Raw genomic sequence first — 17,708 nt, 5'->3', positions numbered from 1 at the left:
ACATGATCAAGCGAGCCCATTCGGGCACACACAAATGCAGCCGGCCAGTAATGGTTGTAGGCGAATCACATGTAAAGTGTTTTCTTATGTGACAAGTGCAAATAAACCTCTTACACCAAAAAAAAAATATATTGTCCTGCAGCAAAACAAAAATGCAGTATTTGCAAGTTCATTGGCCATTTTTGTAAGGTCTGAAGGAGAAAGAAAGGTAATGTTAAATGTGTGTTGGAGAAGGACAGTCCTGAAGCTAGTGAAGCTAAGATGGAGAATTCAAAATGAGAGTGTGTGAAGAGTTTGCAGGGGAATGTTTGGATAAACATCTCCGATAGCTCAATGGAAGGGAAACCAGTGTGTGACATGTCGATAGGGGGAGTATCTGTTTAAATGTTTGCAGATTCAGGATCACCATACACAATAGTAAGCGAAGAAGTTTGGAAAGGAAGATTTGTAATTAAAATTGGACAACAGTTGACTTTCACTGAAGTTAACACAGTGAGCTTCAGGGGAGAGAAAAATAATATGCTGGGTTTTAGATGGTTAGCGTTTTTATTCAAGTGGAGGCCAGCAAGAGGGAAACTCTATGTGGCCAAACTGGGGCCATCACTTTTAGATTGGACGGACCAGAAGAATTTGCATATTATTCTGGACCCCAATAGCAAGGAGAAAGTACTGATTGTGGATGAAGAGAGTAGGATGGGAAATGCTATGAATAAGGCTTTTCCAAAGGCTTTTGAAAAAAATTAGGTGTGCTGAAGGGGTTCAAGCATACAATTGTGCTGAAAAAGGATGCTGAGCCCAAAGTGCACAAGGTGAGTGGGATTCCGATCTTAATCAGAGATGAAGTGGCAAAAGAATTGGAAGGGCTTTTTGAAAAGGACGTGATTGAAGAGGTGGAAAGCTCTGAATGGATTTCTCCGGTGGTGGTAGCAGGCATGAGTAAAGGAAAAATGTGTTTATGCATTAACTCGCGCCACTTGAACAAAAACATTGTCATTGAAAGGTTTCCAGTGCCAAAGGTCAATGAGATGGTATAATCTCTCAAGAGAGCAACTTGGTTTTCCACCATTGATATTTCGGGGGCATACCACCAGGTGATGCTTACGCCGGAGTCCAGGGAACTAACAGCATTTATTACATGATATGATTGATATCAATTTAAAAGTATGCCATTTGGCCTTGCATCAGCGGCTGCAGTGTGTCAGTGGCTAATGCATAGGCTGTTTAGGAAAATGGGTGGAGTGAGTTTCTTCCAGGATGACATCTTGGTTTCCGCTAAATACAAGGAGGATCACGATTGCAAGTTGAGGGAATTGTTGGGAGTGTTGTAAGAGGTAGGTTTGACTGTGGAGTTTAGTAAGTGCAGGTTTGTGCAGAGGAGTGTATTTTATTTGGGACACATAATATGTGAGAAAGGTGTGAGACCCAAGCCCTCATTGGTAGATACTTTCGTTGGCACACCTGCACCGACAAGTAAGGACGAAGTGAGATCCTTTTTGGGTACGGCAGAATATTGCCCAAAGTTTATCTCCAATTTTGCCAGTAAGGTGTTTAACGTATGTTTCTTTCTGAAGAAGAATACAACATTTGAGTGGATCACTAATTGTGAGGCAGAGTTTCCGAAGGTCAAATCTGATTTGGAAAGAGTGACAGATTTGAGCAGGTTTGACCCAGATTTGGAATGTTATTTGATGACTGATGCCAGCGACAAAGGGCTGGGAGCAGTTTTATCACAGAAATATGTAGATGGTAGTGAGAAAATCAATCTGTTTGCATCTAGGTCGTTGTCTCCTACAGAGGGTAGATATCAAATTATTAAAAAGAAGCGTTAGCTTGTTCCTGGGCTTTGGAACATTTCTATACTTTTGTCTGCGGCAAGTCTGTCACCATACGAACTGATCACCGACCATTGGTGAAAATGTTCACTACTGAGGGAAGCGTGGCACCCTCTGCCAGGCTGGCAAGGCTTTTGATGAGAATGAAGGAGTATGTGTACAAGTTGGTATACGTGCCTGGAAAAGAAAATGTTGTGGCAAACTGTTTTTCCAGGATGCCAGTTCCGATGGAAAGGTGTGGATGACCCAGTGGGGATTTTAAGATTGCTTTTGTTCAAAATTCTGGGGAGCCAGCAATCAAGAAGACAGAGTGGTTTGAGGAACAAATGAAGAACAAAAATTTACAAGATGTTTTGGGCTATTTGTGCAGAGGATGGCCTAGGAAGGAGGGCGTGGCAGAAAGTTGAGAACTTTATGGGAGGTTAGAATAGAGTTGTCTGTGGACAGAGATTTGGTCATAAGAGGGGACAGAGTTGTGCCACCGGAGTTGTGCAACTTTGCCATGAAGGGCATTTTGGAGAGTTTAGAACCAAGACTATTGTCAAGGGTGTTTTCTGGTGGCCAGGTGTGGAATAGGCCATGGGGAGGCTTGTGAGAGGATGTGAAGTATGTTCTTCAGCGGACAAGTCTTTGAAGACTTTAAGACCACGAATGAGCGAGGGATTAATTCCGGATTTACCGTGTGAATTTGTTGCTGTGGATATTTTTGGCCTAGTAGGAGAATGTTAGGAATATGGTATATGTAAATAATATAAATGTCCAGCATTTGTAAAGCGCGAACATTTACCCAAAGGTGTCAAGGTGCTGGAGGCTGTCAGAAAGATTAAGCAAGCTACTGCCCCAAGTCACATGGTGCTGGGCTGATCTGTCGCCAGCACCGGGGATCGAACCGTGAGCCCCCGGGTTCTAGAGTCAGTCGCCCTGGCAGCTGCGCCACACATCTTCCACAAACATAGTTGCCATTGATTTATTTTCCAAGTGGCCAGTGGTGGAAATCATGGAGAAGGTGGATACTAATACTGTTCTTAATTTTCTGGACAAGATTTTTGTGATGGAAGGTTTGCCAGTCATTTTACTAAGTGATAATGGAGTGCAAATTACATCCAAAAGTGCAAAGTGGTCTTTTGAAAGGGATGGAGTGAAGCATAAGACCACAACCCTTTACAACCCTAGTGGTATAGGCACTAATGAACGCTTTAACGGGGGTCAAAGGGTGTCATTCAGGCAGCTATGTGTAAGAAAAGGACTGGAAATTGAACTTACAAAAGGTTGTTTGGGCCAATAGGGTGACTACCAATGATGCAACTGGATTGTCTCCTTTTGTCATTATGACAGGTAGGAAACCTAGATGCTAATTTTCTCCGGTATGGCTTTCGAATGGAATGGTGGAGCAATGGTCAGCCTAAGCCGGGAAAGACAGATTGGATGGAACGCACAATAAGAGTAAAGTATATTATGACAAACCCCATGGGGTGAGGGAAGTGCAGGTGAGAGTTGGTGATTGGGTGTGAGTGAAGAAACGGGGTAAGATTCCTAAAGGTGAGAGTCAGTTTGGAGCACTTTAAGAGGTTGTGGAGGTTCTTCACAACGCTGTGAGGTTGAGAGATGGTAACGTGTGGAACCTAAAAAGCGTGGCAATGGGACCTGTACAGGACTGGGTGGTAGATATTTTTTAACAGAGTGCTGTACAATCCAGTTTGGCATCTGATCAAGTTGTCAATAGTGTAGAGGAGGGGGTTGTTGAGGAGAGGGAGGTGAAACCAGGGGAGTCTTGGAAGGAGCTGTTGCATCGGAGGTGGTACAATCTGGTGTGAATGACCCTACGGATGTGGAAGAGGGTGTTAGAAATGGTGGCAAAAGGAAAAGGGTTCTTCCTGGATGGTTGAAGGAATATGTAATGAATATGCCATGTAATTGTTTTCCCTATACTATTTTTGTAATTCAGTTTCATTGTTACTTTTGTTATACATCACTTTTATATCATTTTATTAGGGCTCGCCTGCTGATGCGCTTCTGCGCATAGCTGGCGAAGCTCTATTATGGCTTATCCAGTGTTTAACCACCACTGGCCATTCCACTGGCGATTTCTTGCAGTGCATGTGCTTTTTAGGTCATTGCGCAAGCACTAAAAAGCACGTGCACAATGCCGCCAGCTGCCTGCCTGCCTGCCTCGCATTAACACATCAAAGGCAGCCCTCCCAGCGCATTTCTCACCCCCTAATTATTCACGGCCGGCCGGCCGGCCGGCCGTACTTTCAGTTTCGTCTCCTTTTAAAACTTGTTTAACTTGTTCCCTTCTTGCCTCTCCCCCGCCCCTCCTCCCCCACCACAACAATGCCGAGGGCTGGTTTCTCTTTCAGCACGGCGCACGGAAGACTTGCCTGCTTTGCCAACGCTTGTCTCTGATTTTGTATCACTCTCCGTATTTGCACCTTTTATTATCATGTCTATGTAGCTGGAATCTGCCCAGTAATTTGGGGTAAGGGTGAAGGTGTTAAAAATTCGACTCTTGTAGGTGGAAATGTTCCTGTTCGAATTAGTGCCGCATATTCCTTTCCGGTTGTGCAAACAGGTTTTCCTGTGTGTTTGAGGTTTTGTGCTTTGTTAAAAAAATACTTCTAATCCTTGTAATAATTGTAGGCAAACTGTAGAACAGCTTTTACAGGTGTTTTGTGTACACTTCTCCCCGTTCCAGTTTCTATTCTTTTAAGGCTTCTTTCGATTGGCTTTGTTTTCCTATCTAGCTGGCACAAGTGTATGAGCACGGAAATCGAAGGCATTTTGTAATGTAGGTCCCGTTTTTGGAAAAAATCATCTTGTTATTTTTTTGGGTGATTAGTTAAATTAACATGGAGAATGCCCCCTTTGTAGTTCAGCCCGCCTACTGGTGAGCAGTAGCTTGGCTAACAGGACCCTCGCATGTCCATGGATACCACCAACGTTTTCTGTATGCTCCACTTTGAAGAAACGTTACTTCTACATTTTAGCTGCATCGGATACAGGGGTATGATTTTTCTGGGTTCACAGACAATCTGTAGTTTCTTCTTTCCGCTCACAGGGGAGGTGGTGGTGGGTGTAACGATGTGTCAGAGATCGTTTAAAGCGGACTAAGGTACTGTGTCATGAACAGACTAATCACTGTCAGGAGTTTTAACGGTTGCTGTTAACCGGAAACAAGGGCATTTTCTATGACCAATGAGCGGATTATTTAATGATTACTCCACGGCCCTGGTTTATTCCTAGAACAAACAATACTATTTCATAGCTCTCACAACTGTAAGCTTTTTCATTTACTTCAGAAATGTGCTCAAACAAACGTAAACCCATTAGATCATGTGCATGTCACATTATGTGGGAAAGTGCTTAGGCAAAGTGACGAACTGTGAATCAACACAGACTTATAGAAGTCTTAGGCTGCATTTAGATTTGTGGCAGCCTTGCCTCGTTCTGTGAATCCCTATCGCTCCTTGACAACAACATCTCTTCAATTTCTCCACCAGTCACATTACCTGGCGGCCATCGTGCAGATTCCCAAGCCCTCCTACTGCCAAAGATCTTTCTAGGTAATAGTAAATGCTGAGAACAAATGCTTCCATTCGCTCTTCCTCTAGCTTATCGCGCCTTGATATCGAGGGAAGCACAATTCCCAATCATTTGGATAAACTTGCAATTAGCAGAAAACCAATGGCGCTTTATATACAAAAAGAGCAGCCTTGAAAAACCCAGTGTGCCCTCGTCACAATAAAAACACTGAACATAATCTTCACAAACGTTATTTACAAAAGTTTAAGCTATTGCCATTACAAATTAAATAAATTATTTAAGTATTAATTATTTTAAAAAATTAAAAGCCATTATTTGTAATATCAATACATCTAAGTCACGTACATACGAAACATGTTGCATTACAAATGCTATAGGTGGCACATTTGCGAAAGTTATAACTATTGGCATTGTAAATGACAAAGCTAATAATTTAGCTATTTTAAAAAATAACACATTAATTAAAAAAAATTCATTTATAAGACCAATAGCTCAAACTTTCCTAATGCGAGCCCTATTGCATTTCCAATGATTGTTGTGTTTGGGTGTGTGTTGTTGTGGTGTTGCGCTCTAGTCTACAAGCGTGAACGCGATGACGCGTCACGCTGTAGACGAGAGCGGAGTACGCGCGCATGCGCAGTGAAGGAAAAAGGAAGAGCGCGAAAGCGGAACGGCAGTTGGCGACCGGAGCACCCGCTAGTTAGACGCTCGGCGCTCTATGTGCTTATCATTTGTTACTTTGTGGAATAAAGCTGTTTCCAATCATAACCTGACTCAGAGCGCTGTGTGGGGGACACAATAACATCATTACAGTGGCGACGAGGACTGGGATCACCCCACTGTCCACACACAGCCAAACTGGGAGTTGAGCCTGAACGTCAAGAGACCACCCCAGGCCTAAAGAGCAGCGCACACAGCAGCACCAACGTGGAAGCATAGAGCGTGGCAGCAGCGCACCCCCACCACTCGGCAGAGGTGCAGTCACAGACAACCCTCAGGTCAGTGCAGTCCCAGAAGCAGGGGGTTCCTCAGCCAGCACACTGGCAACTAAAGGCACCGACCAGGAGCCAGAGGAGGGCGAGCAGTCAACCAACCCACCGCGAGGGACAGGGGATAACACCCCAGGCAGCCCCAGAGGCCAAGGAGACGCCGCAGGTGTAGCGGAGGCCACCAGCGCGCCCAATAGCCCCAGGGCCCAAGTAGAAGCACCCAGAGGCGAACCCAAGATGGCAAACCAGTCCTCAGCGTTGATGGCTCCTATCCCTTTCCTACCCAGACCAGGTGAACCCCAAATGAAGTGGGAAGACTGGAGGGAGTACTTCAGGAATTACATAGAAGCGCTAGAGGATGAGAATGGAGAACCGTACGCCCCAGCACGGAAGAAGAGGTTGTTGCTCCACAATCTAGGTCCCGAAGGGGTAAGGGTCTTCGCCAACATAGTGCCCAAGGAACGCGACGCAACAGAGGACGACGTCTTCAAGAATGCGCTAGAAGATCTAGATAACCACTTTCGACCAGCCGTATGCGTGTCCATAGACCGTTACAATTTCCAGCAAAGGAAACAGGAAGCCGGCGAATCTATAGATGACTACGTGGCCGCACTACGACGTCTGGCCATCACGTGCAAGTACGGAACACTGCAAGATGAGTATATAAAGGACCAGATAGTCATGCATACTACCAACAAATCAGTCCAGGACAAACTATGGGCACAGAGCGAAACATCGCTTAAGGACGTCATAGCCATGGTGAAAAAAGCCGAGATGTCGAAACGCTGTGCAGACGCAGCCAAACGAGAAAGCACACAGAAGCAGATGGTCAACAGGATCGATGAGGCCTCGACCACATACAAGCAAAAAGGACCATACGGAGACCAGAGGCAGGAACCCAGAGGGGCAGGAAAGCAGATGGGACGACAGTCTGCAGACAGCAAGTTTTCATGTTACAGGTGCGGAAGCACAGCTCACTCAGCTCAGGACAAACGTTGCCCGGCATTTCGCGCCAGATGCGCGTTCTGTGGCCTGATTGGCCATTTTGAGAAAGTATGCCGCAAAAAGGGAAAAAGGTCCACAGTAAAGTGCGTGGAGTCAGCACCATCGGAAATCTGTGCGGAGGACGATCTGGAGGACGGAGACATGGTGCTGTGTATAGAAGGTCAGGTACTAGACGTTACTGGGAAACGCACGGACAAACCACGCACAGACATGTTCATCGGCGGAGTAAAAGTGCACGTGGCCGTTGACTCGGGGTCTCCCTGGACGATTGTGCAACGGTCCATTTGGGAAGGAGATTTTGTACCCGTAGTAGGGCCCGAACTGCGCCCACCGGACATCCGAGCCATATCATACACCGAAAACACCATTCCCATGATAGGCTTTCGTCCATTGAAGGTCGAGTTCAGAGGGAGATCAGCAACCTGCAACTTATATGTGGCCGAAAGAGGTCCCTCTGTACTCGGTTGGAGAGATGCTGGAGACCTAGGAATCAAATTAGACCCCGGCGGCAAGGAACAAATCCTCCTAACAGAAGAACTACGCACCACCAACGGTGAAGAGTGGAAATTGACCTACCCCAAGGTGTTTGACGGAACAGTAGGAAAACTGGACAAATTCGTCCACAAGATAATACTCAAGGAAGGGGCGACACCGGTGTCCCACAAGGTCAGGAACATCCCCCTAGCCACCATTGAGGCTGTACAACAGGAACTCCAAAGGCTGGAAAGACAGGGCATCATAGAACTCATAGACAGTGCAGAGTGGTTGGCCCCCCTGGTTGTAGCCAAGAAGCCCAACGGCAAAGTCCGTCTATGTGTGGACCTCCGTGAACTCAATAAGTGTCTAGTTGTGGAAAAGTTCCCCCTTCCTAGAATTGAGGAAATGCTGGCGAGAACAAAAGGCATCACCCACTTCTCCACAATTGATCTCACGTCGGCGTACCACCAGATCGACCTGCATCCCACTAGCAGAAAATACACCTCCTTCATCACGCCGTTTGGGTGCTACCAATTCCGCCGCATGCCTTTTGGCCTGGCATCGGCAGCCGCGGTCTTCCAAAAGTTGATGCACCGTTTGTTCAGAGGAATACCAGGAGTCCAGTACTTCCAGGACGACATCCTGATAATGGGGTCCACCCAGGAAGATCACGACGGAAAGCTGACCAAGGTCCTTACCGTGCTGCAAGACAAAGGACTCACGGCGGAATGGAGCAAATGCAAAATAGGAAGGTCATCAGTCACCTACTTGGGACACGAGATTGGGACGCACGGCATATCTCCCAAGGAACAGAACGTGAGAGCCATCAAGGAAGCCAATGCCCCGAGAACCAAAGAAGAGGTACGGTCGTTTCTCGGCATGGCCGAGTACTATAGTAAATTCGTGAGACATTTTGCCACCAAAACGCACAGCATGCTCCAGCTCATCCGAGACAAGTCAAAGTTCGACTGGGACACTGAAGCGCAAAGTGAATTTGAAGCCGTAAAGACAGACATCAGTGAAGCCATACCCTTGCAAGGGTACGACCCCTCAAGCAGCACGATTCTGACCACGGACGCCAGTGACAAAGGTCTGGGCGCGGTGCTAGCACAGGAGAGGGCGGATGGCTCAGTAGAGACTATCAGTTTTGCTTCATGAGCTCTCTCTCCCACGGAACAAAGATATAGCGTCATAGAGAAAGAGATGCTAGCGGTCACCTGGGCGATGTGCAACATCCGACAATTCATCTGGGGCACCAGGTTTAAACTCCAAACTGACCATAAACCATTGGTCAAAGTCCTGACGTCCTCAGGCCATGACACTGCAACCCCGCGCATTGCAAAAATGACGCTCAAGCTACTGGATTACACTTAGAAATGTTGAATATCTACCAGGAACCCAGAACAGGGTAGCTGACTACCTCAGTAGAGCGTCCGCCATGGAGGATGCTCCGGAAGTCGCACCGGACCTGGATGAGATGGTAGCGAGCATGGCTGACAACGAGATGACAATAAGCAGACAAGAATGGGCAGCAGCGTATGAGCAAGACTCGGAGAAGTCTGAGGTCAAACAACACCTCACGTCAGGATGGCCGGACAAACGGAGGCTCACAGCGGAGGTGAGGAAGTTCTATGAGATTTGGGAGGAACTGTCTTTGAGCGACTCGGGAGTCTTCCTGTACAGAGGTGAGAGAGTCATTCCACCTGAAGCCCTTGTACCGACGTTATTGAACCAACTGCACGAAGGACACCTGGGCATCGTAAAGACAAAAGCCCGAGTGAAACAAATGTATTGGTGGCCTAGCATGGACACCCAGATAGAAAGGCAGGTGAGAGAATGTGAACAATGCCTAGGAGCTGACAAAATACTTCGTCCCCTCAGGCCAGCGCTAGGGAAATTCGAGAACCCCCAGAACCCGTGGGAAGACTTAGCCATTGAGCTCTTAGGACCAGTGCTTGACAACCGTGGAATAAATAAATTCTTATGTGTGGTCATCGACAAATATTCAAAATGGCCGGAGGTTGATGTGCAAGAGTCCATGGACACAGAAACAGTGTTGAAGTTCCTAACTTCCCTGTTCGTAAGGGAAGGAATACCAAAGACAATACTCAGTGATAACGGACCTCAGTTTGTCTCAGACAAATGGACCCGGTTCATGAAGAGGAATGGAATCAAATCGAAACACACCGCCATCTACCACCCAGCGTGTAACGGCCAAGTGGAGCGGTTTAACCGAGTGCTCATGGGCTCAATACAAGCGGCCATCATGCAAGGGAAAGACTGGGAGGCAGAAGTACAGAGCATGTTGTGGGCTTACAGGATCACCCCCACAGTTGTAGGGTATAGCCCCTTTCAAATTTTGAGAGGCCGTCTCCCGTTCACCCGGGACAACGTGGTGTGGAGAGAAAAAACTGTAACCAGCAAATGGTCCCCAGCAGTGGTGCAGCACAACCTAGAGAAGGCACAGAGGGTATATGCAGCCCATTACGACAGGCGGCACAACACTAAAGAAACCGCGCTGGAGGAGGGAGAATGGGTCAGAGTTAAACTTCCCACCCTGCAAAAGAAAGGAGAGAGCAAGTATAGCCAACCCCTACAAGTCAAGGAAGTACGAGGCAGAGCCGCCCTACTTAGCGATGGCAAGGTGTGGTCCCAAGACCGCATGGCGAAAGTCAACAGGATTGTAAGATGGCCCAAGTCCGAGGAAGAGGAGATACGCATAGGGGGAGAAGAAGAGATGTTCACTAGCGGAGAGGACCAGATAGTATCATCAGAAGACAGAGAAGAAGGAGGAGAAAGAGATGCGCAGACAGCGGAATTAGCGGGAGGCCACTCCATCCCAGCTACCGACGGAGCGAGGGAGGATCAGAGAGACACTGAGAAAATTCCCGGAGGAAGCGACGGTGAGGAGAGCAACCTGGTAAGGCGTACCCGCTTGGGCAGAACTGTCACCTTGCCCTCAAGATATAGAGACTTTGATATGAGTGGACATTAGAGATGGACTATAGTACTGCTTAAAGTTTAGTGTGTCAAAGGGGGGGAGATATGTGGTGTTGCGCTCTAGTCTACGAGCGTGAACGCGATGACGCGTCACGCTGTAGACGAGAGCGGAGTATGCGCGCATGCGCAGTGAAGGAAAAAGGGAGAGCGCGAAAGCGGAACGGCAGTTGGCGACCGGAGCACCCGCTAGTTAGACGCTCGGCGCTCTATGTGCTTATCATTTGTTACTTTGTGGAATAAAGCTGTTTCCAATCATAACCTGACTCAGAGCGCTGTGTGGGGGACACAATAACATCATTACAGTTGTGTTACTGTATTCACCTTTTGGAGCGAGGCATAGAATGCATGTTGCATTCTGCAGACAGGTTCCAATCAATGACATTCGTTTATCGGAGGTCTTGGGGTGGAAGCTGAGCTGCCTCTACCTGTTCCTGATTAAATACTCAGTAAAATCTCTTGAAGTGGGTCTTCTTGTAGTGATTCCATCATAACTTACCTGCATTTCTTTTTGACCATTTAAAGCAGGGGTTCTGATCTGGGCCAGGGTGCAGAAAGACATCACCCTGAGCCACTTGCTAGCGCCGTATACACTATCCAGAAAATAAACAATGATACGCTTTCCCTTCTTTGAAGAACTCCCACCCACAGCAGCCACGCCCCCGAGCGATGCCACGCGCCTGCCAATCTGTCAGTAAGCAGCGGCACTCCAAAGGAGCGCGCGCCTTCTGCCTCACAGAGTCCCGCCCTCTTCGCATCAAACCCCGCCTGCATATTTCCTCCAATGCAGAAGGAGAAAAACGTTCCAGCAAACGCCCCGCCCCTTCTAATGCTCCGCCCTCCGCAGGTCCATCCTGCACTGGAGAGCGAGCGAGTGTTCTTCCTAAACATCGTGAAGCCCCGCCCCCATGTTCACGGCTCCTCGCACGCACTGACAGAAAGAGCTGTCTCTCTAGCATGACCACGCCTTGGTACCTGTAGTCCCGCCTTTTTCCTGTTCGGCTCCTCCCACCTCTTCTTTAGTCCCGGGTTCTCCTCCTATGCGGATCCACCTCCTGCTCCGTAGGCCCGCCCTTTCCTCCCTTGCGGCTCCGCCCCTACACTGTAGCCCCGCCCCTCCCGCGCGGCTCCGCCCCCCGCGCCCAGGCCTGCTCAGTCCGCAGTGACAGGCGGCGGAGGCGGACGCCGAGTAGTGGATTCAGCTGGAGTCGTGTGCGGCTCGAAGACCCAGAGGAGAGAAGGCCGCGGCCTGGAGAGGCCCTGTTGGCGGAGGCAGAGAGGGAGCACCGTCCGGACAGAGGTGCGGCAGCGTCCACGGAGGCTGGTGAGGGAGAGCTCGGAGTGCTGGGAAGGCGGGAGCGCGGCCCGTGACATCCCAGGCGGCACCGGCCAGGAGCCTGAGCGCCGAGCCCGAAGGAGGCAGAGCTGGCCCGTCCTGTAACCCCAGCGCCTGACCACGGCCCACCCTGCGAAGTCCGGCCCCGCCCCCTGGAAATGACCCCCCAGAGAACTTTCCCATCCTTTCTGAAACGTACCCACCCCCAGGAACTGCCCCTGCCTACAACTGCCCCTCTCCTGAGCCCAGGGGTACCATCCCACCGAGCAGCCACCCCACAGCTTTGGTAAAGGGTCCACCTCAGAGCTGCCCCTGCCCTGGGTGGCAGGAATACTGCCTTGTGGGCAGTTTGAATTAGCCTCGCCAAGGAGCTCCCCACCCCCTCTTTATCTCGCCTCGTAGGTCGCTGCCACCCGCATAAATCCCCCCTCCACTCAGGCACTGAGTCTTCCCACACTAATCAAGCACTGACTCATTTCAGTGTGCTCTGGGGCTCTCCCACCTTCACATAAACTCCCCTTCCCTCTGTGAAACTCCCCATCCCTCTGTGAAACTCCCCATCCATCTCAGACACTTCACTCAGAGATCCTCAAACTTTTGTGGACGCCCCCTGCACCCTCTTTCTTTACCAATGGCTATCCTCTACAAGGATCATCACACCCTTTGAGAAGCGCGCCTCTGCTTCCACCATCTGCCCAAGGAGCCCCTTCCTCTGCTGCTGCAGTCTTCTGGTGCCACATGCTATGTGATGAGCTGGATTAGGCTTGGTCTTGTGGCTGTCTGTGGAGAGGTGCTCTGCTGTGGGCATCAACCCGTGTGAGCTCACTGCCTGGAGGTCCCATGGCCTTCAAGCCATCCCTACGTGGTTGGCTGACCAAACCTGTTTCAAGCATGAGGCAGTAAAGCATCCCAGATGGGGCCAGTTGTGTTTATTCTTCTCTACCTGTCTTATGGTCAACGGGTTTGGTCCAAGCAGACTTCTGTGAGCAACAACATGGCACCAGCGAAAATTCCATTGTTAGTGCCGCCAAGGATGTGATTGTCATTGGTTGTTCCTGGCTTTATCAAAATGGAGCTGGAAAAGGCCCCAGAGAAACGGACAGGCCTGGCGCTGCGTGTAGACAGACTGGATGACCCTGATGGGGAACCCCCTGGAGGGGGCGTGGGACCAGGGCTGGTACCCTCTGGACAGGGATATGGTCGTCTTCGGCCATCATCATATAGGGCCTTGCGGAGCGCGGTGTCTACCCTGGCCCGGATTGATGACTTCTACTGTGAGAAAATTGGCTCCGGTTTCTTTTCTGAAGTCTTCAAGGTAAGCTTTGCGGACGATAAGAGTGATACTTGAGGTGTCAATGAGATGTCAAAAATAAGCCATGTGACATGGGTTTATTGCGTGTTGGATGTTCACACTGATAGTTAAGAACTCTTGCCAAGCTGGTCCATATTTCCTTCCATTGCATTGTGGATGCTCTGTTGACCAGGAATTCTCTGATCCTTCTCCGTACCCCTTACCTGAAATGTTTGTAAGCGTTTTGCAGTCCTTGTACATTCAACGCAGAATTCTCTTTATTTAATGCTTTAAAAGTATTTGACAGGACAATTTGCAGTCTGGCAGGCAAACCTTGGCGAATCCCTGCAAAACTACCCAAATTGGTCATAGAATGATCTATCACTAGACAAACTAATTTGAGGTTTATTGATTGGTTATTATCGGCCTCCTTCTTGCGGCCTTCACACTGTATTCAAATAGATGGCCTCTTAGAATATTAATGGTAACACGTTTGTCTAAATGTCACAACCTGATGATTATGGAGTGGTCCAGATAGGCATCGTGGCCGCACTTCCCTCACAGACGCAAGAAGCAGGAGTTAACCTGGACAGGTGTCGACTAGTCCTCCGCCATTTGTTTTCAACTTTAAGATTATAATTTAAATTTGTATATTGAAAGGTACTTAACCTATGTTGGGTCCAACTCTCCTCATAAACCGCCCTTGCCGCTTGCATGCCCATCCATGGATTTCCTTCCAGTAAAGTAAGAACCATGCTCGACTTTCCACAAGGCTCTTGGAAGTGTATTACTACAAACTCCTTGCCAACATCTTTTATTTTTGTACTGGTGTGTTTGAATCTCTTGGTTTTTTTTTTTAAGAGCTGCTCATTTCTTTTCCGCCGTCCAGAATGGATTCCATCGTGTTGCGTAGGTGGGATCCCTAAAAAGAATACGGTCGCTCTTTTACAAACCAAGGATTTTGCAGAGTTTTTGCCAGTGTGTTTTGTGTCAACACAGCCCACCTTCAGCGCTTCACATTGATGCATTCAGAATCCTGGTCATTGAACCGGCGACACATGATGTCCTTTCGAAGCGGGTGTCCACACCAACATTCTTCATAAATTTGTCCGAGTGGCTGCTTCACAACCAACCCCATCATGTTTAGAGTTTTTACTGCAATGCCACCAGGCCCTCAAAGGCTAGTCGAGGCGCTTCACGTCACAGAAGTTATATTTTCATAAAATGTCAAACCTTACAAGATTGGGTACTATATACATTAGTTAAGGTCACAAATACAGACATGCACTGCTTCGGAAACACACATAAAACAAAGTCTGTAGTGGAAGAACAGCATTCATATTTAACTTCAAACTGGGTACATATGATAGAAATGAGATGCTGAGCCGGCCTGGTGTGGGGTTTCTCTGTGTGGGATGTGGATTTGTGTCCGGTCCCCTCTCTCCCTGCAGGATGCAGATTTAGTAGAAATGAGATGCTGAGCCGGCGTGGTTTGGGGTGCCCATGTGTGGGGGTGGATTTCTCGTGGGCCCCACATTTCCCTGCACGGTTCGCTGTCTCAGTATACATCTTTTCGATGACACGTCTGGAAGTCTCCATTCTTCGTGTGTGCCCAAGCAGCCAAAGCCTTCTCTGCATATCGACCACTTGTTGTATTTTTTTCAGTGCCCCCACACCATCGGCAGAAGGTGGTGAGAGATGAAACCAGTTTAATAAGCGGGCACGCATTATTGCCAGACTGGCTGTTCTCGGTGCCCAGTCCCAGGACATGCCCCCTGGCACATGACATAAGCACCCGGTGAGGAGAGCCACTCGTCTTCATCGCATGCTAAAGACTTCAACAACTAGAAACTTTCTACCCGAGGGTCTGTGGAATAAACATTCCAGTGTGCGGGAAAGAGCGGGCTTGGCACGGATTTAAAACTGGTCTGGCAGCCCAGTTCGAACATCGGCAGTTTAGGGTGGATTTATTGGGGTCCTTTATCTTGTCTAGCTGACCCTTCACGCCTGGACCATGCTCAAGGCCGCGCCACCAGAAGAATTACACTTTAGTTGGCACTACTCGCCGAAAAGCGCTGTGGCGCCTCGTCAGCGGGAGTAAGCGCTATATATAAATACGAGCTACAAATACTTGACATCTTTGTTTTTAGGGTGGCTCTGTGTTTTTTTTCTTCGTTCCCGTAGTGTTTGGAATGATAGTGTCTGCTGAACCGCTGTGGAGCCCTTGTGAGTTACATAATATTATTTATTTAGACACCGCGCCGAAGGTTGCGTGCTAGTGTCATGTAGAGCTGGATGGGCCTTCCCAGCCCACACTTGTGAGATCTCCGGCTGGCTGCATGGCTGAGCTCCGAGGGGCGTCCTGCTGGATATCTCGCTGTGTGTGCTCACCCACGTCACCTGTTACACCTTCTGCCCAAAGCACATGGGTGCGACGCCTCTCTGTGCAGAGGAGACAATGCCAGGTATAAATAATACAAACCCCCCTTTCATTGGGCGTGTGCTTTTCCCAAAGGAGTGTGCGCCTTGTTTGTCCACACCCACCCAGAATCCTCCCTGCACACCCTGGCCCTGTCTGACCTCAGAGCTGCTTTGGGGAGGGTAAAACGTAGATACTGGAGAGCTTCCAACACAGTTTACTTTTTTCTCTGATAACCTTAGTTCCTAGATCTGTCCTTTAAATCCCTGACTATAGAAGAATGTTCACACCTCCTAGGATTGATTTAGGAAGACAAAGACACTATAATGGTTCTCCTTGAGGTTTCCTACCACTGGGTCATCATTCGTGTTCCAAGTTCAAACGAGGAGGTAGTTTAAATGAAAACATGCGTTTTTGTTCCTTATCTTGTAGTTAGAGAAGTTAATACATGCTTTACCAAACTGTAATGCCTAATAAATAAGGCCACACTGAAACAGGAGCAGAATGGATGGGAGTGGTCCCCATTTATTAAGTAACATTTACTTTTCGGAATATTTGTCTTTAAATTCTGCGTTGATTACTCCAGAGCCAAGTCTTAAGAGAGTGTAGTTTCCATGTGAGATGGATTCTATTTAATCTTAAAATGTTTCCCTTGTTTCATACAGTAATTGCCAATATGTCTCCTGCTTTATTTGAAATAGTGTACATTAGTTTTGGATCGTTCCTTGATTTTACTTAATTTTTCTTGACAAATGTTCTACTGCCACTTCTAGCTTGTGAGAACAACCCAATTCTCTAGAAGCGCGCTGTCCCTCTTGTGTCTAGGAGCACAGGTCCCGCCACTAGGCTTCCTTAGAGCTCCATGTATTATGTGCCCTTCAGGCGGGGACGTGGAACTGCCCCAGCCGGAGCTGCTGTGCCCCATTACAGGAGGAGGCGGTATGAACCAGTCCTGTGCCTTGCTTAAGTCTGCACTTTATTGATTACCAGCATGGTGGTAGCTACCGACGAGGAGGTATGCAAGGTATATTGCTGACGAGTGATCAGATGACGCTTCTGGGTTTTATGGAGGTGATGCCCCCCTCTGAAGCTTTGACTGAAAATGATGCCGCTCTCTTAGTACCCTTCAGACACAGGCAGTGGGTGGACGATTTCTGTCTGCTGTCTGTGACTTCTAGTCTGTGCTTGACATCTTTTTGTCGGCTTTGTGTTTTAAACTTCCAATTGAGTTGGTGAATTTTAATCTTTCCGCAACCCTAACTACTGCAATAGAAATTAAAACCGAACTACCTTTCTTTATTTCTCACTGGGCCCTTCAGAGTTCGATCCCAAAACATTTCAACCAATTTGGATTGGACACTTGCAGTTCAGCCCATCATTTTAGAATGTTTTATTTTTGGTTTATAAATATACCGAAGTATTCCCATCCGTTCATAATATTACTAGTCCCAGATTCCCTCCCACACTAGTGGTGTACCCTGGAGGGCATGTTTTATGAGCAAATTTGGTGCTTAAACGTACCTTTTTTTTATTTTGTTGGTTTTCCTTTCACCCTCTGATAATTTAACCCAAGTGGAAGTTTTTGAATTCCCGTGCATCAATTCTTAGATGATTGGAGTAAAATTATACTTTTTGTTCCTAAGCCAAATTGTATCATTAAAGTGCATTGCTGATATTGGGGGAGAGGGAAGGGATTGTTTAAATAATGACCTGTTTGCTACAACTGTACTGCTCAAGTTAATGGACAGTCAAATGTGATGCCTCATGTTATGTTATGTTATTTATTTTTTGTATAGCGCACGGATGCCGCTGCTAAGAG

The 17,708-nt window shown here is 47.9% G+C and overlaps 1 protein-coding gene across 1 annotated transcript in view; it reads left to right on the top strand.

The window, feature by feature from the left end:
* Positions 1-13,101: 13,101 nt before the first annotated feature.
* TESK1 (testis associated actin remodelling kinase 1) overlaps positions 13,102-17,708 on the top strand; it is a 467,562-nt gene continuing 462,955 nt past the window's right edge. Inside the window, exon 1 of the mRNA XM_086960220.1 lies at positions 13,102-13,494. Within this exon, the coding sequence (XP_086816346.1) occupies positions 13,249-13,494 (246 nt within the window). The 5' untranslated portion in view covers positions 13,102-13,248. The remainder of the gene's footprint in view (positions 13,495-17,708) is intronic.

This window comes from Lissotriton vulgaris, chromosome 3_1 (assembly GCF_964263255.1).
Source record: "Lissotriton vulgaris chromosome 3_1, aLisVul1.2, whole genome shotgun sequence".
NCBI lineage: Eukaryota > Metazoa > Chordata > Amphibia > Caudata > Salamandridae > Lissotriton > Lissotriton vulgaris.
The sequence above is the reverse complement of the archived record's forward strand: the minus strand, read 5'-3'. Positions and strand labels throughout refer to the sequence as shown.